This window comes from Euleptes europaea, chromosome 11, assembly GCF_029931775.1.
Source record: "Euleptes europaea isolate rEulEur1 chromosome 11, rEulEur1.hap1, whole genome shotgun sequence".
NCBI lineage: Eukaryota > Metazoa > Chordata > Lepidosauria > Squamata > Sphaerodactylidae > Euleptes > Euleptes europaea.
Window position 1 is genome coordinate 46,514,107 of NC_079322.1, and position 25,190 is coordinate 46,539,296.

General features: G+C 42.1%; 1 protein-coding gene across 2 annotated transcripts in view; it reads left to right on the top strand.

Annotated features, from left to right (window-relative positions):
• DGKB (diacylglycerol kinase beta) overlaps positions 1 to 25,190 on the top strand; it is a 283,351-nt gene that overhangs the window by 21,182 nt on the left and 236,979 nt on the right. For both annotated transcript variants that reach the window (XM_056856965.1, XM_056856966.1), the window contains exons 8-12: positions 306 to 425; positions 8,009 to 8,126; positions 10,074 to 10,162; positions 11,035 to 11,151; positions 18,544 to 18,642. In XM_056856965.1, coding sequence (XP_056712943.1) covers positions 306 to 425; positions 8,009 to 8,126; positions 10,074 to 10,162; positions 11,035 to 11,151; positions 18,544 to 18,642 — 543 coding nt within the window. The remainder of the gene's footprint in view (positions 1 to 305; positions 426 to 8,008; positions 8,127 to 10,073; positions 10,163 to 11,034; positions 11,152 to 18,543; positions 18,643 to 25,190) is intronic.

Below are 25,190 nucleotides of genomic sequence, written 5' to 3' on the forward strand. Positions count from 1 at the left end.
TCCCCTCCACCCCCCCCTTACATAACCGTGGAAAATATTTTTGTAACGTTTTTGGAAATTTTTATCCAGTGTTTTGATCAGTTTCAGAAACAGAATTAAAGAAAAAGTATTGCTGAAAGAAAGGAAAACCAAAACTAGGTTATGAACATTATTGCTTGATTTGTGTGTGTGTGTAAATGCTAAGCAATTTTATTGCAGTTTCAATAACAAATAAGCTATATAAGATAAAACAGTTTTATATTTTATTTTCAGCATCAGCTTTTACATATTCTGGCTTAATATTATTTTTTGCCTTTATTCCATAGATTCTTCATGAAATGATGGAAGAAATTGATTATGACCATGATGGTACGGTTTCTCTGGAAGAATGGATCCAGGGAGGAATGACTACAATTCCACTCCTAGTGCTGCTAGGACTGGAGAATGTAAGAGCTGCCATAGGGATGGTTAAACAGTAGGGTGAACAAATATGGGTTGTTGTTTTTTTAAGGATAAATCATCAAAAAAGCTCTTTTGATTAGAGCTGAAATCTGAACTCTTAGAAATCTTTGAATGCTATGACACACCTGATAATGCAAGATGAGGTAACTGAGAGGAAAGAAAACACCCACAACATTTCCTTTAAGCTTTTCTTCCCTATTTATTTTCTCTCTCAGGTGCTCAGAATAATTTGTTAATTTCTGGGACTAGAATTACCAGAAAGCCCTACAATTTTCAGTTGTATATTTCACTAGTATATTTTGGGAATGTAGTCCCCAGTACACCTGATAGTTACTGCTAGGCATTCTCAGAACTATAACTCCTAGAATGAATGCTCGGGTTCCTTATGAGGAGGGGGAGAAAAATGGAGGGAAACGCTGCAATTATATTTCCTTCTTTTAGCTGGTTCATGTCATTACCACTTCGCTCCATATTAAAAGCAGATGGATTGAGAGGGGTAGAAGTGGTAGGGGAGGAAAAATTCTTAATTGGTTCAGATTTACCAGCCAAGCTAGAAAAGAATTTGGCAACTACAAAGCCTGAACAAAAATCTAGGAGCCACACACTCCTGAGCAGGTTCATTGCTGGCAAAAAGCTGCAGTCATAAGAACACTTGCTTGGGAGTAAGCTCAATAAATAAGATGGCACTTATTTTTGAGTAGACCTGCTTAGGATGACTCTTAAATTGTACTAGGACTACACTAGTGGAACAGCCATTGAAGTTAAAGTAGCTATTCTACTTGTGCGTATTTGGAGCAGGGGTTCTACCCTGCCTGAGGATGAGATGCTAAAGGCAATCTCTCCTTCCCGCTCAATGTCCTCTGCTAGGAGTGCTGGATCAATCAGGACAGGCCATTTATGCTTAGTAATTAGCAGTGCGTTCCAGGCTGAAGTGCCCCGCATATTTTTTTATTTCTTCACACTGAACCGTCATTCCAGCCGTCACTGTGAATTTACTGAAGGAACCATGAAAAATCACAGCTGCGGCTTAGCTATGCAAATGACCATTACTAATGGCTATGCAAACGAAGGAATGAAGGAGCAGGCGAGTGGGGATGGTGGAATTTGTTTGACTTTCTCCTCTTGCAACTGGACCGCGAATAGGCATTTTAAAGGACGGATTTAAAAAAGCAGCTTTGAGCGACCATCAAAATCGACCCTGCATAAATGGGCTTAGTCTTGTGGAGTACACAAGAACAAGGAAGCACTGCTACAGTATTCATTACATTTGGAATGCCAAAGGGCTTGTGTGATCTGAGTGGGTTTAAGAAAAAGGGGTGTGTGTATTTTTTTTAGCTGCTGCATGCATGGAGAAGCGTACATGGTTCTCTGGATTGTTGTTCAAGATCTTATTCCTACTTGCCGCAAAGTAATGTGTATGTGTACAAGTTTACATGGCCTCAAAAAACCTTAGGACCAAAAGATCCATGAATGACTCTTTGCTATTTTTGTTGCAGCCACACAGAGACCTAGCTCAGATATGGACCACAGCTAGAATTGTCAGGTCTCCCAGCAATCCCCACTGTTGCCTGCTCGCCAGCACTTGAAAGGCCAGCGGGAGAAAAATGGTGGCAAATTGGGAGGGGGGTGATTCACCAGAAGCTCTTTAGTTTGCAAATACTACAGTTTCCCCATAACGTCATGATGTCAATTCTGGTTTTTGATGTTTCATGCTGGTACCAATGCGGTGAGCCTGTCCCCACCGCTTATGCTCAAGATTCCAGGCTGTGACCTGGCAACCCTAACAGCCTGTAAAGAGGAGGTATTTAATCCTTCACCCTGCACTATTTTTTTCAAGCTGGATTGCCCTTTGGAATCTATTATTTGCTCTGGGAAAGGAAGGTTAATTCAGGTAGGCACCTACATTCTCATCTACCCATGAACTGGGGAAGGCTTAAATCTACCTTTCCCTTACCACATCCCCAGTCCAAATTAGGGTTCCATGCAGCTGCAGTTGGTTTAGACTGGAATAAATCTGCATGGGATTACACTGTGGTTTAGATCCAATCAATTTTAGGTACACCTAACGTTCTGCAGATTATTCCCACTGTCCCTTGAAAGCCTTCCCAGAACCATTCTTTCTCCCTTTGAGAGACATTGTACAAAGTAACTGAATAAGATATTTTTTCCAAACCCATGTACATCTTCATGACTATCCGTGATTCTTGTTAACTGTTTCCAAAGTGTGCACAGAGCTTAAATGTACATGATAGAGCCATTGTTTAATTTCTGTTAAAAAAATGAAAATAAAATTGCCCCATAGACTTCAGGGCTACGATGCCAAAAAAGATGTTGTAGGTATGCCGCTGTGGGAAGGGGCATTCCCAAGGCGAAAGGAGTTAGGCAGCTCCATCCCCAGGAACACTCTGGGAATGCCTCCCAGGACGCCAGCACAGGGACTTGCGCCACTGGAACGCTGCCAGGAGGCAGTGTCCGAGCCGCAGCCTTAGCACAGATTAAATGGGCACTTACACCGGTGTGGGGTCACACCGGTTCCTAAGGAGCTTCACCTCCCCCTTTCAGGATTGCAGCCTAAATGAATGAAGTCTTGTATTTCCTTCGAATATCTTTGACATTGAATTATACTTACTATTTATTTTGATTGGATAGGATAGTTTATTGAACTTTCTAGTGAAAACTTAAAAGTTTAAATTATCATGCAAGCTCATAGGAAGAAAAAAGTCCCATAATTTCTATAAAAAGCACCCAAAAATCAAGAATATTGCTGTTAAATGCCTGCTCCCATTGACTTATGTTTGATTTGCTCCATTTATAATGTAACATATCTATTATAGTCTTTTTTTTCAATGCAGCAAATTTGCTTAAGGTATGTTCTTTTTAACAAAAACTTGAATATTCACATGATTCTTTTAAGGTTGTGACGATTCTCAATTTTCATCTTGTAGTGCCGGGATTATGTGGGCCAATAATTTCCCTCCAAAATGTATTGTACAAAATAACTGAGGAAGATATTTTTTCCAAATTGACAATTTACATCTGCATGACTATCCCTGATCCTAAATATACTAAAAAACGTAAACATGTGTAGTTATTGTTGCACTTAGCAGAAGGTCTCAGGTTGAATCCCCAACATATCAGGTACCAGTCAGAACAAACAGAATTCAACAAGATGGAGCAGTGGTCTGGCTTGATAAAAGTCCGGTTCTGAGTTCATCTAAGTTAATGTTATGGATGTGGTATGGAAAAAGGAGTTATGTGATTCTGTTCGTTGAAGTTCTTTGGATGAAGTGAGCCAATTGCAATGCTGCTGTAACAAAGTGATTGAGATGGTCATGCTGTCACAGACATAAAAGTCTTTGGAGCAGTTCACAGATGTGAAAAAATGAGACATGGTTAATTTGGACCTCAGTAAACATCTGCACATGTATTGTGTATATGAGTATGGCTATTCCAATTCTAATCCCCATAATTGCCATTGCGCTTATGGTACCCCAAGGCATTGTTTCACACAAATTAAACCCCCACATAAGCTAGGGTTTAGCAGTATCTCAGCTTGCTTTCTAGGGGATGACATGGGGTAGTCATATGTATGAAATGGAGATCTAGTAAATCAAATAAAGAATATAGAAGATATTGGTGATTTGATACTTCAGCTCCTTCCATTTTTCCTTGAGAGGTATTGTATATATCGTGAAAGCTTGCCCTCTTTCATTTACATAAATTGGTCCAATAAAAACAATAGCATTCATTTTTTGCATCTCAGTCTTGTGAATTTTGTAGTATGCCTGAAACCACTGTACTTTGCTTTCTTCATCCCTTCCACTAGATGTCAGAGTTGTACTGTAACTACTGCTGTAAGATGGTTTGAGGCGTCAAAGCCTTGTAACCTATATATTTGTTAGATGTATTCCTGTGGCCAAAGCCACTGAATATTTAACACTCTCAAACTTCATAGAAATAAGATTGTGGAAATTTAGGTTTAGATTGCAGAGAGACATGTTGTTGAGTTAGACTACAGAGTATGCAATCCCTAAGTAAGATTGTCTCTGAGATAACCTTTGTGTACATGCTCTCTGGCATGGTCAGCATTGACCACTATTAGACAGACTACTCAGCCCGGAGGGAGCGATGGTGTAGCCCTGGTTTGTGTGTTTAAGATAGTTATCCAGTTCAATGCAGAACATTTCGAAGGAGGCTAATAAAAATTACTACGAGTGGCAGAACTTCATTTATATATTTAAAGCATTCCCTATCAATTTTGGTACCCAAAGTGGCTTACAAAGCTATGAAAACAATTTTAAATAAAATTAAAATTCTTTTTTAAAAGATTCCTAAATGGTTGTGATGAGTTTAAACTGCTCATTTTTTGCGTTTGTGTTGCTACTGCAGGCCTGGGAGGACAGAGTTGGCAAAACTGCTCAATCTTGGTGCTACTGCTCTGGTTTCTATCTCTTTAGGGCTTTAGTGAACCTGGTGGATGTAGACCCTCCCATACATGTAGTTGCTGAGCATAAAACATAAAGTCAACAATAAAAAGACCAGTTCAAATACAGTCATACAAGAGGCAGCAGTATATAACAATTGATCAAACAGAGTAAACAGCAGTGCAGAATGAGTCAAATATTTAAAAGCCCCAGAAAGCAAAAACATGTTGACCAGTCACACAAAAAACCCAACTTATTGGGTAAGTGTCTCTGATGGCAGAATTCCATGGCTCGGCATAGAAAAGGCCCTAACATCTGAAGGCAGGATTTGTTGTGAATAGATTTCAAGCAGAGTAAATATTGGCCTATTGGGTATAAATGCCTAATGTTTCTACATGATATTTAGTGTTGCCAACCTCCAGGTACTGGAATTCAAAGTATGGCACAAGGCAATATTTTCCAAAATTAGGAAAACAAAAATACAAATCTTGCTTTTAAGAAAATATATTGAGAACAATTTTTATACAGTCACACTTCTGGAGCAAAAAGATATATAACAATTGGTCTACACAAGACCCCAAGTCATAACACAAAGCTTTGCAATATGAAAGTATATAGGCTCAAAGGCTCAATTCTTATTCAGTCAGTTTCAAAAGAGTCCATAAATATTGAACCAGTAGGCAACGGAAACGTGATACAATGGAGATCCGGTATAATTCCATTTCGTGTAAACTTTCTCAAGCCTTCAGTCTTTCCGTGCACTATTCATTCAATGAATAAAGGAGAGTACCTTTCCTGTATATTTGGACGGCAAAGTAAGACTAGCTGAAGATCTGCTATTACAACTGATCTCCAGCTGATAGAGATCAGTTCACCTGGAGAAAATGGCTGCTTTGGCAATTGGACTCTATGGCATTGAAGTCCCTCCTCTCCCCAAACACTGCCCTCTTCAGGCTGTGCCCCAAAAACCTCCCATCAGTTGCGAAGAGGGACCTGGCAACCCTAATGATATTAGAAGTTCTGGTATTAACTTTCAGCATAGGAGGAAACACTTGCTTTAAAAAAAATGAATCTAGTTTTAGAATGAATGGTGGCAAGGTGAAAACTAAGGAGATTCTAAAAGACAGTAGGGCAAACTTTCTGTTGACAGGTATGGTTTACTATGCCAGTCTTAACTGAAGAGACTGATAGCAAACTTCTTATCAGCTTTGCTCAAAAGAAGCTGGTTCAGCTTCATCGCTGTTCCTTTGCTTTCCACAGGAGGGAGTCACTTTGATTCTCTTGAAAAAACTGTCAGGAAGTACATAGTGCATAAGTTAAACTGTTGAAGCATTCAGAAGTCAGTGTTGTAGAATATACTCTCGTTATGTGCATACACTTGCCTATACACTGTTTGTAGGTTGCCTCCTAATTTTATGTGCATCTAGTGAAGGGCTTTTCATGACCTTTCCTTTGAACATACATGCTACATAACATGAAACGTAAACAATTTATCAACTGGTACCCACTGTATGGTATGAAATTATATTCAAGACTCACAATGTGTTCCTGTATTTGTATATATGAAAATCAATTCAATAGTAACAAAGGGACATATTACATGTAACACATTGTGAGTCTTGAATATAATTTCATACCATACGTTGGGTACCAGTTGATAAATTGTTTGTCTTGCACATTTAGTACCTGTCTCCCCCCATTCAACATAATGTGAAACATGGCAACAGAGGATGGAAATACTCCCTCCTCCAAGTAATCCTGAAAAGCATCAGTGCATGAGGGGAGTGCCATTCAATTCACACACAGGTCACTTGGGATTCAAGCCAAAATATATGATAAAGAGTTCTAACACAACCTAAAACCACCAGTGGTGTAATAAGTTTTATTGGAGCTGCCTAAAGCTTTTAATATTTTAGTTTACTCTGAATATATAATGTAACATGAAACATACTGCATTATTGTTGCTTTTGGATATTTTCTAATAGACCACATAGCTTCGGTTTTGGTAGCTAATAATAATAGTAACTATATGAAGAATGGTGTGTGAGATATTTTTAAAAATCACGATTGTTGTGATGGAAAATGGGGAAAGAAACAGGGGTGATAAGTTTGTATATAAGAAATCCTAGACAGACGATCTATAACTCAGGTATGGTTAGAAATTATTTTAAGTTACAAAGGTATGGTTAGAAGACTCAGGCATGGTTAGAAATTATTTTAAGTTACAAATTTGTATATACTTATATGTAGCACTTAACATCAGATTCTTGGCAGTGAACAGGAACAGAAAACTAATTTGCTGTTTTCTGAAAAGTGCACTTTATTTACGTAATGGATTTGTGGATCGGTTACAGCCTGTAACACACTTAAGTATTTTAATTGGCAGAACACCCACATTCAAGACTTGTTTGTTTCTCTGATAAGGAAAATGCCAGCTAAATCTGTCCATATGTTCTGTTCAAATGGAGGCGAAATCACATGTAGTGGCCGTTCGTTTGAACAAATGGCAAAACAATTAAATTACCTGAAAAACTAAAAATATATATTAAGTATTTTATTTCACTTTTAAGAGAGCAGTCATTTATTTGGGAAATGTGTGTGTGGCAGGGGGTTTGCTTATTGATGACAAGTTAAAAAAATCATTTTTGACACTCAGAAACATTGCTTTGGAAGCATTCGTCTAGTAATAACTTTCCATTAGTTGAGCAATCTTTTGGGAACACAGAAAGCACCACACAAGAAATTACCCTAACGGGATGTGCATTCATAGCACAAGCTGGATGAGTAATCATGACCAAGGTGGATGACTAATCATGAACACAAACAGGTGTTGTGCACATTGTTATTGTACCAGTTCTGTGCATGGGTAGCACCAACTCATAATAGGATGGTGTTGCAGTGTTAGGCATAGATAAACTATTGGGAAAGTTTTAAACATACAACTTTGTGCTTCCAGAAACTTTTGTAACAATGTCAGTATATAATCTATTTAAAAGTATTATGTTGTGATCTTTTCTAAATTAATAAATGAAGAATCAAATTGTCCTTTATGTCCTTGAGTCAATTTCAGTTTTTTTGGGCACTTATAGGTTTCACTGTTTATACCATTAAATGAGATACATTTCTTTTTATGTCCTCTGCAGAATGTGAAGGATGATGGACAGCATGTATGGAGACTGAAACATTTCAATAAACCGGCTTACTGTAATCTTTGTTTGAATATGCTAATAGGAGTAGGCAAACAGGGCCTCTCATGTTCCTGTGAGTATATGTTCAGGTTAGCTCTGTTTATACACTGAACTGGATAGTTCTTGTTTATAAGCTCTAGTTAGATCTGGATTGTTATGCAGGTCTAATTCATTGCCTGAGTTAACGCTTGGGTTTTTCCTAGGCCAGGAGTTTTGGCCTTTTTTGTATCATCCTTAGCAGGAGAAAAAATGTTTGAATATCTCCAGAGTCTAGCAGTCTCTAGAATGGGGATATTTTTATTTATTAAACATTTATAAAAGTGCTTATTGGAAAATAAAAATAAAGGCAGCAACCAGGTCAAAAATTACGTAAATAAAACATTCATATGATTGGGCTGGAAAGAGTTTCACTTCAATTCCCCAGTGGGATTGAGAGAGATACTTAGCTGTCACTTTAAAGTGAATAAACTGATAGATATCTCTTGTTAACTTATAGTTTAGATCACTACTGGTAGCTACCCATGCCTCCTTTTTGGAGGCTCAGTTATAACTTAGAAAATGATAGTAGTACTCTTACGTAAGATTTGGGCATTTTTGCAATAGGCCCACTATCTCAGTTTTGTCTTCTTTCCCTTGATTCACTGTTGCTGCTTATGCCTCATTTAACTGAGCTATAAAGTAGTGTTTTAAGCATTTTCTTTCCTTCCACTGTTGGTAGTTAATCGACTGATATGTTTCTGAACAGTATATATACTTCTTTAGTCATCCTCTGTGTATTAACAAAGTCTCCTCTCTTCCTAATACACAGCAAATTCCTCTAGACTCACATATATAAATACTGCACTGGTGTACAAATTAAACATAGGCCAGTGTTGCCTACTCATGCCATTTGTATTGCCCCGTGCAAATGTTAGCTTTTGGCGCTAAGCTACCTTATTCAACACATTGCTCCTGTGCTTCTGCTAGTTGGTTGCTGGGGGTTTCATTAAAGTGTGGCTGGAGAAGGGGGGCCACAGGAGCGTGTAGTAGGCCACACATCCCTCCGTGGCCAATCAACCGAGTTGCTCCCCGCAGTGTGTCTGATTAATAGACGCCCCTCCCACTGGGTTGCTGTAATAAGTGCAAGTAAGGTGTTCCGAAGCGCTTTGTGCTTGGTTTCAGTTCAAGACACAAGCAGGAATACTATTAGAAGCTGGAAGAATTTTCTTTTGTTTATAGTACATGCAAGCTGTTATACAGTAGCATTATTTCTTCCTTGTAACACAGATACACTAACGTTAGGTATTCAATCATCAAAAAAATACACCAGCAGTATTCTAAGACTGAAACCAAGAGAGTTTTACGTCACAATATGGCACTTAGATCTCTCCCCATTATAATTCTCGTTACTTTCATATGCGAGCTTTGTCAATAAAGAAAAGCGTGTTTAAGAATATGATGTAGGTTAGGGTGGAGACAGGAAAATGAGGTTTTCTATTTCAAGGAAAGTAATAGTGTTCATGAGAGTTGAGCTTTGCATGATGAAATAAAGAGATGGGCAACAATTGCTTTTTGAAAGCAGATTAATTTACTATTTAAGGTTAATAAACCAATACAGAAAATAGCCCTATTTCATTGTGTTTGTTTTCGTGTTTGCTACCTGTGCTTATGCTTATAGTTTGTAAAATATTGGTTTCTTCCTTTTAGTAAATGACACAAGATCATTTGACAGTCATCAATTTGCCTCCAATATTATTTTTCATTTAGGAATTATTGTGAACATTTTAGAGGGCTGATTTAATTAAGCATTTCCTGCTTGATCATGAAGAGTAGAACGATATTCTCCCCCCCCCCAATTACACACTATTTCCTTTATTAAACGGCCTTTTCTACTGCAAAAAGAGTGTTTAGGTTTGAGTTTCCATATTGCTATGTTACATATTAGGAAATGGATAATGGAGTTCTGCTCGTATTGCTGTATTCATAACGACTTTGTATGGAACAGTGGGAGTAATGCAGTGTATATGTGGTGGTCTTTCAGTTTGCAAATATACAGTCCATGAGCGTTGTGTTTCCAGAGCACCAGCTTCATGTATCAAAACATATGTGAAATCCAAAAAGAACACTGAGGTAAGCCAGTATTGGTGTTTGTACTAAAGTGTGCATGTGCAGGGTTGGCCATTCCCAGAATCTTTGTGATGTGTACGTGACTTCCGTAGGAATTCATTAAGATGCCTTGCCAACGTGGTGCTAGCAGCTTCCAAAGGTAGCCTCATATCTGCATTCCTTTGAAGCTCTATGGAGGGTGGTAAGCTGGCTTCTGGTAGTGGGTTTTGACACCCATCTGAGGGTTGATGCAGATTATTCCATTTTTAATGAGGGTTGATGCAGATTATTCTGGCCATCATTTTCTCACTCCTAACCAGGTTAATATTGACTGTTGGTACTGCTTGAATTTTTCTTACTAAGCAATATCTCCAATTTCTGGTCTCTCAAATCACTATGTGGTGTGGTTGGACACCTGTAAATGGATTGTTCCAAAACTCTCCTAAGACTTTTTGTGAAAATTGATCTTAGAAGGGTGCCAGCTTCAGTTTCCTTATATCTTTCTCAGTTGTCAATTGAACCATACAGCATTCTTGCCCTTCATGGGAACTTCTTTGGAATGCTTTGCTCCAAATGGAAATGTTTAGAACACATGTGTGCAGATTTCAATACAGTGAAACCATATCTGTGAGTAGTTATTTGTTGCAGCCCAAACTTTTGACTTTGTTGACTGAGGTGTTTTGCCTCAGCTCCAATTTTTGCCTGAAAATTTGCACACTGATTTTTCACATTACAGTAATATCTGCAGTTTAAGCCTCAGTTCAAATCTACACAACCTCAATAATTATGGTTACATATTTACACCCCCACAGAACCTGAAGCCATGGCATTTTTTTTAGAATAACCCAACCATATTGCCATTGTGTCATACTTATTTCTGCTCTTTTCTTTCCTAGGTGATGCATCATTTCTGGGTAGAAGGCAATTGCCCCAAAAAGTGTGATAAGTGTCACAAAACTATAAAGTGTTACCAAGGACTGACTGGACTACACTGTGTTTGGTGTCAGATCACAGTGAGTACCTGAGTAGTGATAACAACAGTAGTGATTTCACAGGCTAAGTTATTACCACATGAGCTTCACTAACTCTCGGCCCCAGGATGTGGTGATGGCTGCCAACTTGGAGGGCTTTAAGAGGGGAGTGGACATGTTCATGGAGGAAAGGGGTATTCATGGCTATTAGTTGGAATGGATGCTGGTCATTCTGCATACCTGTTCTCTCGTATCAGAGGAGCATGCCTATTGGGTGCGGTGGAACACAGGCAGGATGGTGCTGCTGCACTCGTCTTGTTTGTGGGCTTCCTAGAGGCACCTGGTTGGCCACTGTGTGAACAGACTGCTGGACTTGATGGGCCTTGGTCTGATCCAGCAGGGCCTTTCTTATGTTCTTACATTCTTAATAATGATAACCAGTATCAGTAACTTTGTATGTAATTGTGTGTGTGGGGTGTGTGTGTGTGTGTGTTGGCATCTTGCCCCCTCTATTTTTGCTCAACCATGAGATCTCCAGCCTGATGCTATCAGTGGACCTCAGGTTTGGGGTGGGGGGTGGACATTCATGTCCTCCCTCTTCCTCCTCTTCTCCTTGGTTCGCCTCCTGCACATCTTGGAGTAGGTAGTCAGGCACTTTCTCTTATGACCCTCTCCTGGGCCCTTTTGGAGATACTGTGCCACACAGCACATACCACCCTCTGTTTCTAACTGCTTGTAAGCGACACCTCTTCCCAATCACACAGAGCGCCTACTGCCTTCTAAAACCTGTCTCAGGTTCAGGGTTACAAGTCAGTCAGGATGTCACAAGCTACACTTGTCTCTTTTAGAATATACAGAGAGCCATGACTATTTCCCACCTCAGGTCCTCTCTCACTCACAGAGACATTCATAGACAGGGTAGCCCAGCCCCCTTTAATAACAAGCCCTCACTCACACAGAGTTGTTAGGGTTGAAGCTCAAACACTGTTCCAGTCATGCACTGCCCCCATGAATTCATTTTATGTATATATAGATACATACATGTACATCACATATCTCAGCATCCCTCTTCACTTCTCTCAAACAAAGGAAGGGTTCTCCTCCCAATCAAGAGTCAAATCTCTCTCAAGTGGGCTCCCCTGCACCATGCCACAAGAGCCCTCCTGGCATGTAGCATCTGAGTTTTATGATGCTCATGTATCAGCCTGTCTTTGGCAGGTATGCCAGATGATGGGCTTTCAGGCTGAACCAGATTTCTGTTTCTCATGACTTCCTCCACTTGGGAAAACAGTTTGCCATTGGTTCATGAACTTTTGATCATAACACCCCCAAGCCCAGAGGGTAACCTTGGTATGGTCCATCACTCTAGGAAGTGGTGCCTTCTGAGGGATCACATGCCTTCTCAGACTGATGCCCTCCAACCCTGAGACTCTCACTCTCCACAACAGCAGAAGAGCTGTCAGCACAAGAATAGTAAGTCCTTGAAGGTCTTGTCCCCAAACCTCTCTCTCTGCCTCAGCTACTCCAAGTTGGCAACCCTAGCCTCAAGGGAATGAACCTGAGAGCCAAGAGCTCCATGCATTGAGCATGCACCTATGATTTCCAGTGGGTAGATAATTACACATGTGGCACTCCCTGCAAAACACTAGATAGCCTGTGATGGCTTTCTATCTTCGTAGCTGCTTTAGTTGTTCAAAGGTATTTTAAAGTGAAATAGGGTGCTTACCTGAATTTGTGCAGATTTCTATAGCAGGAAGGATACAACAGTACATCACTCTCTTTGTTGATGTGGAGCTTGATGTCCTTTCTTAGGATGCTTGGACTAGAGGGGTTCTCTTCTGCTCCCGGTTGAACTCCTAAGCTCAACTACCCTGTTTAAAGCACTGGTTGCAAGCCCCACAGGGATCCTGAGTGCCTCTAACAGAGTCAGCCCTCCAATGAGCTCTGCTTTACAGGTGAGAGCTGTGGCTCCACCCCCAGGAGTCAGACAATAACAGCCAGCTGACTCACGTCACTCAACAGAAGCCCTGTCCAGCAGGACCATGTGCTTCTAGTGCATTTACCAAAAGCTGGAAGGAGATTTTCACACAAGAACACCCCCAAGCAGCTCAGAAACCACACAACCTAATAGCCTCTCCCCTTTCCCTGCTTCCTTTTGTTCTTCCCATCCAACAATCAACCTTCCTTTATCTTCTACCTTATCTTCAGGTGCTGCTTCTATTGTTTTTTTAACACCCCCCCCCCCAATATTTGTTTGTTGGGTAGATTTCAGATTTTTCAGCAAACCTGGGGCTTTTCTCAGGTTTGTAGGAAGATCTGTCTTGTCACTCCATGGCCCCAATATCTGGATGGGCCAGTGTTGAGAATTAGGTATAGTGATACGTTGAATGCATATGACTTTAAATGCAAATGTTTATCTGAACAGTCTTAATTATTTTTTTTCATAAAAAGAAGCTCCTAGGCTAGTCCTAGATCAGTGTTTGAGTGTGTAGTTCATGTAGTGTTTAGGGTTTCTAATTAGAAGTTCAAATTACAAGCAGCTCACTATTTCTCTACAGGAGAGATACACATGTTCTCATTCATTCATTCCATAGTGCAGAGCCTTTGCAGTTTCAATGCTTCTGATTTTTGCTCCATGTTTAAGAGATGAGGGGTGGGCTATTGGATCACATGCTGCCTCCCACTTCTGCTTTCCTGCCTGAATCCTTTTGCTTGACTAGAGAATCCCTTCAGGAAACGTTTTTCAGGCCAAATTATTAAATAGATTCCATGTTCCAAGACTGACGGTACAAACATATGCGTAGTTACTCCAGTCTAACCTCTTTGAAATTAGTGGGCTTTGACTGGAGTAACTCTGCATAGTATTGCACTGTGAGTAGTAGCAACGGTAAATGAAAGTTTGCGACTTCCTCCTTTATACACAAAGTTAGTACTTGGCTGCTGCATTAAAGAAAATATCCCTATCAAACAGAACAATCTGGGGAAAAATATGAGACGATCACATCTCAACTGAACAAACTGTACTTTGTTGCAGCTGAACATATGTTGCCTTCTCCTATGATTCTTTATTTCACTGTTTTATTACCTGTTTAAGAATTTGAGTCCTCTGTGCACAGGGATTTCCCCCCCAAAATTCCAAAGAAGTACTGAATTTTACCATAAGTAATACTCATATTTCCATGTTCTTTATCTATAATAAGAACAGTAATGTAATATACAAGCAGGAACCTACAAATATTTGTAGGAGGCATCCCTCCCCCATTATTTCCTCTTCTACTTTCCTGAAAGCCCCAATAGACTTTCCCCTTTTCTTGCTTCCTTCTCTCCTTAGGGTTGCCAACTCCAGGTTGGGAAATTCCTGGAACTTTGGGGGTGAAACCTTTTGAGGCAAGGTTTGGGGAGGGATGCAATCTCAGCAAGGTATAATGCCATAGACTCCACCCTCTAAAACAGACATTTTCTCCAGGGGAACTGATCTCTGTCATCTGGAGATCAGTTGTAATTCTGGGTGATCTCCAGCCTCCACCTGGAGGTTGGCAACCCTTGTTTCCATGGAGGAAATGGCTGCTATGGAGAGTGGAATCTATGTCATTATACTGTTCTGAGGTCCCTCCCTTCCTCAAACCCCACCATCCCAAGGCTCCAGCCCCCAAATCTCCAGGTATTTCCAAACTTGGAGTTGGCAACCCTATCTCCTTCCCACCCAAATGCCAATCTAACTTTATCTGCCCCATGTCTTAAGCTTCCTTCCAATCCCAGCAGTCTCTACCTAGGAAAACTGTGGCTCCATTGTGTGGTGCCAGCCACTGGGCAAGGCTCACTTGAATAGTAGGGAGCCTTCAAGGACTTGTGAGGGAGGGACCTCACTTTCTTCTTATCCCCCACCTCACATTATTTGTCCTTTCCCTCCCCCTGGCAACTCCCACATCCTCTCCCCTTCCCCTGCCTCATTCTCTCCTTCTCAACTCTTTAAACTGTAGCTGGCAATCCTGATCTTGAAAAAGCTGGAAAAAAATCAGCTTCTTGGGGGATCATTTCGGGATTTCTGGCTACAGCGGTAGAAAGGAAGGAGACCCCTTTTAAAAGAAAAAAAACTGCGTTGGCACATTCTCACTGAACTCTGCAGGGCTTCAACACTTGAACCCCTTTGGCTCCATTATCACCTATGGGGAATCTATCTGAGGCTCTGGAGTGGGCTGTTTTTTTTCCCCGTTTGTTTTTTTAAGGCAGTGGCGCCAAATATGCAGTTGCTGATGACTCTTCTTAGAAGAACCCCCAAATTTGGAGGAAAAATTGGGAGACCATAAAATTGTGCAATTCCAATATATTTAACTGGTAATATTTTTCATAAGAAGTGCTGCATAATAGAAAAATGGTTTCAAAAAGCACACAGGCCCAATAATATTGTCCATCTTAACGCTGTCTCTTTTCTGCCTTTATGATCCCAGAGACATATAGGATCTACTTGGTATAGTCATCAAGCTCTGTAAATCTGAACATACTCAGGATCACACATTCCTTCCTCCCATCACAAATCAGGGTTGAAAAGTTTACATAACAAGCTATAGTTAGTTGTGACATCTGTTTCTTGCTAACTTTTTTGTCTAGCTTGAAATGTCAAAATTGTACTTGGTTACAAACCAGGAAGTCTTCCCTCTGTGTAGGGGAAGGAGTGGCCACGTGAGCTCAAGGACTTCCAGGGGTTCTTGAACCAACAAAGCATGGTTTATTTGGATGAGAGCAAAGAAATATTAAATTTGTGGAGCCAGATTCCTCGCTTAGTGGAAGGGGGCCATAAGATCCAAACTCAATATCAAAAATCCCTCCTCCTTTTAACATCTAACTTGCCTTGTCCAAAAAGCATTTCAGACTAATTAGAAAAATCAAGCTATTTTGTTCACAGATAGGACTGCATGCCACTGAGTAGCAAAACTGTTAATTATTACTGGGTATATGAAGAGTCTTCTGTTGGAGCTAGCATGACCTGATGTGCATTAATTAGAGCACAAATGGCTTCACTAAGACAGGGAATTAGCCTGACGTGTTTTAGATTATTGGGTGACCAAAATGCCCACCCCCCCAATAAAGCTTTGGTACTTGGAAGAAATAAACTTTTGCTACATTTTTTATTTTCTGTTGCTAGGAAACTGCTAGAAAAAGGTATTTTTGCAATAGTAATTAATATGACAGGGCTGCTATTAGGTGCCAATCATTTTTTTTAAAAAAACATTCAGAAATATAGTAGCTAAAAGATTCTTTGCTAGGGATATCTCTGAAGAGCACGTGTATGACAGATTTAAACTAATATATCATATGTTTGACACAGCTCACACTAACATAGATAAATCATCTAAAGAAAAACAAATCGTTCACTCACCTGGAGAACAGGGATTTATTGAAGCAGCTATTAGACAAGATATTTTACTGTGCCCACTGAAAGAGATCACTTTAGAGCTAGTTACTTGTGTGCTACCTATTAAGCCATGCAAATTGCTGTATAAATTAGAAACATCTAATTTGTAATGCTTAATATGTTAGGATTCTTTCCATTAATTACAACATGCATTTCCAATAGTTAAATATTGATATGATATTCTGCTAATATATGGGAAATAAATTTTCCAGCTGAATTATTTATCTCATGTTCAATAGCCAACAAATATTATTTCCAAGGAAAAATATTTTAGGAATTGGGTGGGAGGATTGTGATGTTTTCTTTAGTTAGATACATCACCAGCTCATTTTGTGCAGAATAAAATGACATAGGGCCAGTTAACATGTAATGCCTATTCATGGCTTGATGTTCATAAGTGAGCAAAGTCATCGTTTGCCATTTCATCTGAAAAGGCAAACTATATACTCTATATCACTCTATAGAGTGAAGCACTCTATATCAAAAGGCAGTCCAGACACGCAAGCATATTGCTTTTCCTTGGCATTGACCCAGAGGAATATACAGTGGCCAAATACTTGGGAAGATCATAGTGACAGCCCCCATGCTTGGTGGGACCCTTGTCTGTCCCTTTGAGCTATCAAGCTGCCCTACGCAGGAGGTAGACAAGCAGTCCAGGTGCCCAGGAGCCCTCTTGTAGAGCTGGCTCCTGTCGGCTCAAGGCAGACTGAGGGGTAAGGAGGTACCTGAAGATGCTGTCATCTAGTAGTGCTGGATGTCAGAAGCTCAATAATGGCTGGAAGCATCAAGCTGTGCAGCTGAGAGGCAGGAGCGGAATGCACTACAGGTACAGGCGTGTTCTGGCTGAGGGAAAGTGGCTTGCTGTATGGGTGACGCTGATTAACTGGCCATTCTGGATAATTAAGTGTTGAATAAGGAAGTTTGTATCATACAATTTGGTGGGGGGCAAAGTGCAAAGGATCCCTGTGGTGCAGAGTGGTAAGCTGCAGTACTGCAGTCCAAGCTCTGCTCACAACCTGAGTTCGATCCAGATGGAAGTCGGTTTCAAGTAGCCGGCTCAAGGTGTGTGAATCCGGCCCCGAGGAGAAGGGCAAAGCTGCCTAGGCAGCGCAGAGCAGTTTAACCTCCCCCCCCCCCTCTTCCCGATCCTGAGGCTCAGCTGTTGGGCGGAGACCCGGTCCCGAGGCTTCCCGGTCCTGAGCCTCGGACTGGGAAGCCTGGGGGGAGGTTAAACTGCTCTGCGCTGCCTAGGCAGGCAGCGCAGAGCAGTTTAAATACCCCCCGCCCGGCTTCCAGGGACTCTGCTTTAAAGCCTCCTCTAAAAACTTGTTTTCCTCCTCTAAAAACTAGGTGCGTCTTATGGTCAGGTGCGTCTTATGGAGCGAAAAATACGGTAATAGTGCTGTGTGAACTGGAAGACAAAGCCGTATAGGGCAGAATAGGGGGTTCGATGCAACCTGCTTTTCCACTGGTGAAAAGAAAAGGAAAGGGTCTTCTCTTAACCACCTAAAAGACTAAGATGTAGCCTTATTTTGCAGTTATTGGAGAAGGACTTACATTGCTGTCTCATCTAACTGGTAACCACATGTCATACGTAAGTGCCATGAAGTTGCAGCTGAGTTATGGCAACCCCAGTAAGTGGCTCAAGGCATGTGAGAAGCACACATGGTTTGCCATGCCTTCCTCTGCAGACTGTTTCCTGCTGGTGTCTCATCCTAGTACCAGCCCTGGTTAGGTTCCGAGATCTGACGAGATGAGGCTATATCATGGTGCCTTCTCTTCCTTTGGTAACCCTAAGTTTTAGTAAAGTGACTTTTGCCTCTGTCCATTTGTTGTGCCTTTCTGTGAAAATATATCAAAATTATTACTGTGAATTCTAGTTTTGAATCTCATATTGCTCACCTTCAAAAACACTTAATTAAAAATAATAATAATCATTCTTGGTGTGTTTTCACATTTATGGGTTCCTTTAAATGTTTTAATTTTGATATAGTTATTGATATTTCTCTCTTTCATTGTAGATGCACAACAAATGTGCTTCGCACCTAAAACCCGAATGTGACTGTGCTGCTCTGAAGGATCATATTCTGCCACCCACAACAATCTGCCCTGTAGTATTGGTAAGTTCATCCTGTTAACTATTCCAATGAAGCCCTTTTGGACTAAAGAGTTAAAAAAACAACCCTTCATGGATATCTGAACGTAAGGCTTCAGTTGTACTGGCAGCACATTATAACAGAAATCATTTGCTCACTACTGACAGACGCTCACACAATTTTCTCAGTATATTGCATTTTTCTTCATGTGACTCTGTTCTCTAGGATGTATAATGTAACTGAAGCAGTCTCAGATTTTATCACTCAGTCACACTGAACTTACCAGAAATTGTATAGACAGAATACTTCTATATCCTACATCTTTTATGGATCTAGCTTCCCAGAATACTGAAGTTATTCTTATGAGCACTTTTTGCTTGGTATGCACATTATATATCTGCAATGCTGAGGTCTCTGATCTCAGCCGGAGGTTACCTGGAATGATGACATTGGCCGTGCAGCAAGCAATGCATCAACATTATGTGTTTTATGCTGCAGTACTCAGCAGTAAATTTCCTTGTCCACAAAAACAATTACTCAATGAAAATAGCAATAATGATGCATGCTCTCTGAGCAGCTACTACCAAGAGTTGCTGCTGTGAAATGTGTTCACAGCTAACATATGAATAGAGCTGTGTGTTCCCTGTACCCTTTCCCAGAAACTCCTTTCCTTTCTGCAAAGATGTCTATTGCAAAATCGAGGGGGAAATGTAACTCTGCTGCTATTTGGCTGAAAAATATATGGGAAATAGGGATGAGTTGTGCCTCAGTTACCTTCTGTTCTCTGGTCACTCTGTGGGTTCTTCTCTGATCACCTTGCTTTGAATTTCACGAATCTTTGCAGAGTGATGCCCAAGGTCAATGAATGACTAGAGAATAGTTTTGCTTCTTTCCTAAGTATCCACAGAGCCTGTGAACAGTTCCCCACCCCCTCATCTCCTTCTTTTTAAAGGTCTGGGGGGTGTCACTTTTTGACATTCAGAAATCACTGGAGCATCACAACAGATCTTCATTAAGGTTGTCTATTTATTTTTGTTCTGGTCTTTGACCATAATCATTCATTAATGTGAGATCAGTAGATTCTCTAATGTTCACAATGACAATATTTCTTTTGTAGCCAATCAGAATCATGTAACAAAGTACAGCAGAAGCTAGTGATACCAGAAATTAATGCAGAAATATTTCAGCATTCTTTTATAATAGACTTAACAAAATTATCAAAGCAGAAACAAACTTTTAAAAAAACACCCACTATAATAATAATAATAATAATCCAGATCATCCAAGAGCCAGGAACAACAAGAATGTGCCAAATGAATTGCAGTGGGGAGGGTGTTCTGCAGTCAAGGTGCCAAGACTGAAAATACTTTTTATGGTACACATCCACTTTTCCTCCAAAGGTACGCATACAGCAGAACTTCTGAAATGGATCATAACTGATAAACAGGCTTGTATGAGTGTAGCTCAACATTTATTGCTGTTCTGGGGTTAGGATATTCACTCAGTGGCTTGGAAGCAACATGTGGCTTTTTAACATGGCACATATGGTTTATCTTAGTACCAGTCTCTATTGTGGACCTGCCCCATGTTCCAGGAAAGTGGCCATTTTCTGTAGAAATCGAGATAGTTTCATCATTACTGAGAGCCCAAGATAAAACTAATAGTCTTATTTTAAAAACACAGTACAATCCACCCATGCTGATTATATCAGGGCTGTGGAAATATAGGAGTTCTATGTATGAGACAAGGTGAACATATGCATCTGAATGGGGTGGTGGAATGGGGCATACCACATTTGAGTGCTAACCTATTAAAAAAACTCCTTGCAAGTAAAAAGAAGTAACAGGGAGAAAGGTTTTATCCTCCCATTCTCCTGCAGAGCTAGAGTAAACTTTCGAAGGGAACTTTCAACATAAGGAATTTTTGTAAAATCTAGCCTACAAAAGAGTGCCTGTACTGTTTTGAGACATATCTCCTACTTGTAAGGCCTCCCCCCTTCAGATTCACAAGGGCTGACAAAAGTTCGGCAGTAGTGGGGTTAGAGAACCCTACATGCTCAGACGTACTCTGGTCATTAAAAAAAACATTTTATTCCCCATATATCTTATTCTCAATGTGGCCCCATCTGTGGATACTTAAATCGGGAGATTGGGGCTATGGACAGATAAAACAGATATTTTTACAAACCTGAGAAAAGTCCCAGGTGTTAGAGTTTCAGACTAAGATCTGGGAGACCAAGGTTTGAATCCTTACTTTGCTATGGAAGACCACTGGGTGACCTTTGACCAGTCAAATGCTCAGCCTAACCTACTTTAGACGGTTCTGAGGATAAAATGGAGGAGGGGAGAATGCTGCTTTGGCTTTCCGTTGTGGAGAAAGGTTAGGCATAAATGAAGTAAATAGATAATAAATATAGTTGAAGACTGGGCAGATAAAAGGTAGGTTGGTTTGTGGATAGGAAGAAGAGACAGAAGCAGGGAAAGGTGAGGATATGGGGACAGCCAGGAGGAGGGAAAAAGGAAATAATGTGGGTAGAGGGATACAGGGGAAAGTATGATGCTACTTTCAAGTTCTTGCAGGCCCACCACATAACTGGGCCTGGCCTGGCCACCAACACTTTGAAACTTGGTGAGAGTTTTCCTGAGCAGAAGCTTCCAGGGGGAGAGATGGAGGGAAAGCTGAAGACAGGGCAGATAAAGGTAGGCTAGCTGGTGGGTGGGAAGGAGAGAAATAAGCAAAAATAGAGGAGAGGCTATAGAGGCTTTCTGGGATGAGAAAGAAGAAATACTGGGGAGGGGGAAATGAGATTCCCCTCCCACAAGGCCTTGTAGTTTTCCTGCTTGTCAATGACTAATTCACAACATGACCTTATCTGTGGATACTTAAATCCAGAGATTTGGGCCATGGACAAACAAGTGAGATCATAGAATCATAAGAGTTGGAAGGGGCCATACAGGCAATCTAGTCCAACCGCCTGCTCAGTGCAGGATCCGCCTAAAGGGAATTGTAGTTGGTTGCTGGGAAGACTAGACCCCTCTATATCCGTGTTGGCGAACCTATGGCACGCGTGCCAACTCCGGCACGCGTAGCCCTCTCTGCCGGCATGCGCGGCTCAGCTGGGCAGCGGGGGCTGGAGTGATTCAAAGCCCCCGCTGCCTTCCCTGCACTCCCTGCCGCCCAGCTGGCAGATCTGGAAGTCCGACTCCAGGAAGGGGTGGCGAGGGGAGGGGCATGCGCCGAGCTAGCAAGGAGGCAGCATGGATGGGGGCTCTGCTCTCAGCCGCCGGCCGTTGCTTCCTCGGGCCTCTCCACTTGGCCCCGCTGGCGTGGCCGAAGCCGGTGGCTGCCCTCGCCCCCTCTTAAGCCCCCTTAAGAGCTGGGCCGCCCCCTGACCAAGCACCCCGTGGGGCCCTGCCTGGCCCGGAGCTGGCCGCTCCCTCCCCCGCCTCGTGGCACAGCGCCTCCGGGATGGCGTGGCGTGGGGCTGGGGGAGCCCGGAGCGGGAAAGGGCATCGGCCTCGCCTCCTCGGCAGCCAGCGTGGACCGGATCCGGGCGGGTGGCTTTTCCTGGACTCCCTCCTTGGCGCGGCAAGCGGGGCCAGGGAGGCTCTGCAAAGTCCAGCTCTCCTTAGGGACTCGGGGGGGGGGAGAGAAAGACTTTCTTCGGGCTGGCCGAGGGAGGAAGAAGAGGAGGAGGAGGGTCGGGGGGGATTATAGAAAAGGGGGCTTGGGGTTCAGTCCTGTCTTCTTTGGACCTCCCAGGGGCTCCAGGGCCACGTGAGTGGCCCAGGCAGGTTCCAGTGGCCCCGCCCCCACCGGCTCCACCACCGCATGTCTGGGGAGCGGGAAGCAGAGATGGCCACCCCGCCGGCACAGGAGCCTCCTCGAGAGGAAGCGCGGGGGGTGCATGCGCGCCGGAATGGAGCGGAGGGGCGGGGGGGGAGATCTTATGCTGGGCTGTGTGTGTGTGAGAGAGAGAGAGAGAGAGAAAGAAAGCAGGAAGGCTTTTCTGTCTCTGGCCATTCAAGCATGGGAAGTTTTGCTTTGGATTTGCCACTCTGTAGATGCACGTTTTCCCCATCCAAATTCTCAAAACTAATCAGTAAGTCCCCATGCAGAGTTTTGAGAATCCGGATGGGGAAAATGTGCATCTGGAGAGTGGCAAATCCAAGGCAAAACCTCCCATGCATAAATGGCCTCTTTCTTTCTCTGTCTCCCTGTCCTTTTCTTTACCTACTTTTCTTTCTCTCCCTCGCTCCATTTCTTTCTCCCTTTCTCTCTCTTTTTCTTTCTTTCTCTCCCTCCCTTCCTTCCCTTTCCCCCTCCCTTCCCTTCTTTCCTTCCTTCCTTCCTTCCTTCTTTCCCTACAGCGGCTTCTCCAGCGCCCTCTGGGTCTGTGCGGGTGGAGGGGCGTGCAGTTTGGCAATTGCACTTTGGCAATTGGCGTCTATGGCACTGAAGTCCTTCCCCAAACCCTGCCCTCCTCAGGCGCCACCCCAAAAACCTCCCACTCATGGCAAAGAGGAACTTGGCAACCCTAGCCTCTCCCTCTGGGCCCCCCCTGGGGGTGGTATTCAGGTTAAATTGTCGCATTGGCACTCGGCGATAAATAAGTGGGTTTTCAGTTGCAGTTTGGGCACTCGGTCTCTAAAAGGTTCGCCATCACTGCTCTGTACTGAAAAAGAAGAAAGACTGAGGAGAAAGTAGAGCAGGGGCCGTAAAACAACACAGAAGAATCAAATCTTGTTTTATGAATCCTGCCTTCTGTTGCCTTCTTGCCTGCATTCAGCTACATGAAGATCCTCCTTCTCTCATGTAGCAAGATAGTTTCGTTAGTTCTGAGTTCTTTGCAGTCTCTTCTCATGTTTCTAGTTTGTTAACATTTTCCTTGAATTGAGGTGCAAAGACTTGAAATGAGGTGCTAACTAGAAGGGTACTGTTATTTCCTGAGTCTTGGTGATGAGGTCTTGTTAAAGTGGGCTTTAATGGCGCACTACTTACTGTCTCACATTCAGTTTATTATGTTCTAGAATTCCGAGCCCTCCTTAGCAATGATGTTTCTTAGCCAGATATTACTACATTTTATTTATGGGTGGAAAACATTTATATCCTGTCCTCTCATCTGAAAGGACCTTCAGGGTAACTAGAACAAGTAAGAAAATATAGATCACTACGTTACATAAAAGAAAACTGTCATCTGATGAAGCAACACTCAAGTTTTTATTCTTAACAACTTCAGAAGAAATCCAGCAGTGCTGAAACCCCAGATCATGCAAAATCTATAGCAGTAAGGACAGAAGACCTACCCCAAATGGTAAGCAGTAGCAGGGCCAACAGTGTTGTATATTGAGGGCCCATGGAACCTTTAACTGCCCTGACAGAAATGGAACTCGCATTGAATCCTCAACAAACAGAGCCCCTTGAAAAAGTATGTTGTGGTATAACAGTAGGGACAGGGCAAGATGAACCTATTTCAGGATGGGATTACAAAACTGTGATGCCGATACAGCGAATGTCCTCTGACAGTGCAGGCATATGGAGAAGGACCTCTATTAACATATTAGTTATCAGGCAGGTCTAAGTGTGAGAAAACGCTGTTTGAGATACTGTGGTCCTAGACTAATGAACGCTTAAAATATTTTCAGTTGGATCAGGAAGCTAATTGGCAGCCAGTGAAGCTTACACACAATTGGAGTTTATTTACTTATATAATGTGTAGTTGAATTCTCCCAGTGGCTTGCCCCTATCAAGCAACCTGGCAGCTGCATTTTTGACCAGTTATGATTTTTGGACACTGTCTTACACAGTGTACATTACAGTGTCTTCTAGTCTGGATGGCCTTAGGGTGTCCTGGCCAGAACCCTCCTAACCAGGAAGGAGTATAGCTGGCAATCCAGTCAGAGTTGGTTAAAAGGCACCCATAAACACAGCTGCCAATTAGCCTTCCAGGAAAATCAGAGGGTCCAGGAACATGCCCAGGTTGTAAACCTTAGTTTCAATGGGAGTGCATCACCCTCCGTTGGAAGTTCTACACCCACCCCTAGGCTATTTGTGTTTATGACCAAGAGTACTTCTGTGTGGATTAAGTTGTTGTCTATTTCCATTTTCCTCCTCCCATCCAGTCCATCACCCGCTTCAAACACTAGTTCAGAACTTTTCCTGCCTTCCCAGGGTTAGAGGGAAAAGTGAGCGACATAGAGGTGAGCAGGGGATGATCTACATACTGGTAGCAAGCCCATCTCTTTCAGCGGTTTCTTATAGATGTTAAATAGCATAGGTGACAAAATAGTATTTTGTGACGCCCCACAGATTAGAGGCCACAGAACAGACCACCCCCACCTGCACTTAACCCTCTCCCCTAAGAGCTGGAACTACCACAAAACAAGAGCTACTGAGATGATCAGTGGGATGAAATGCTAGAGGAGAACTAACAGAGATACATAGTGGGATATCACCCACCACTATGTAGTGGCCCAGATTGACCAAGGCAGTTTCTGTTTTATACCTGGTCTAAAGTGTATATTGTATTTCTGCATCAGGGTTTCTGTTGATAGATTTTCTTCCTCAGATAA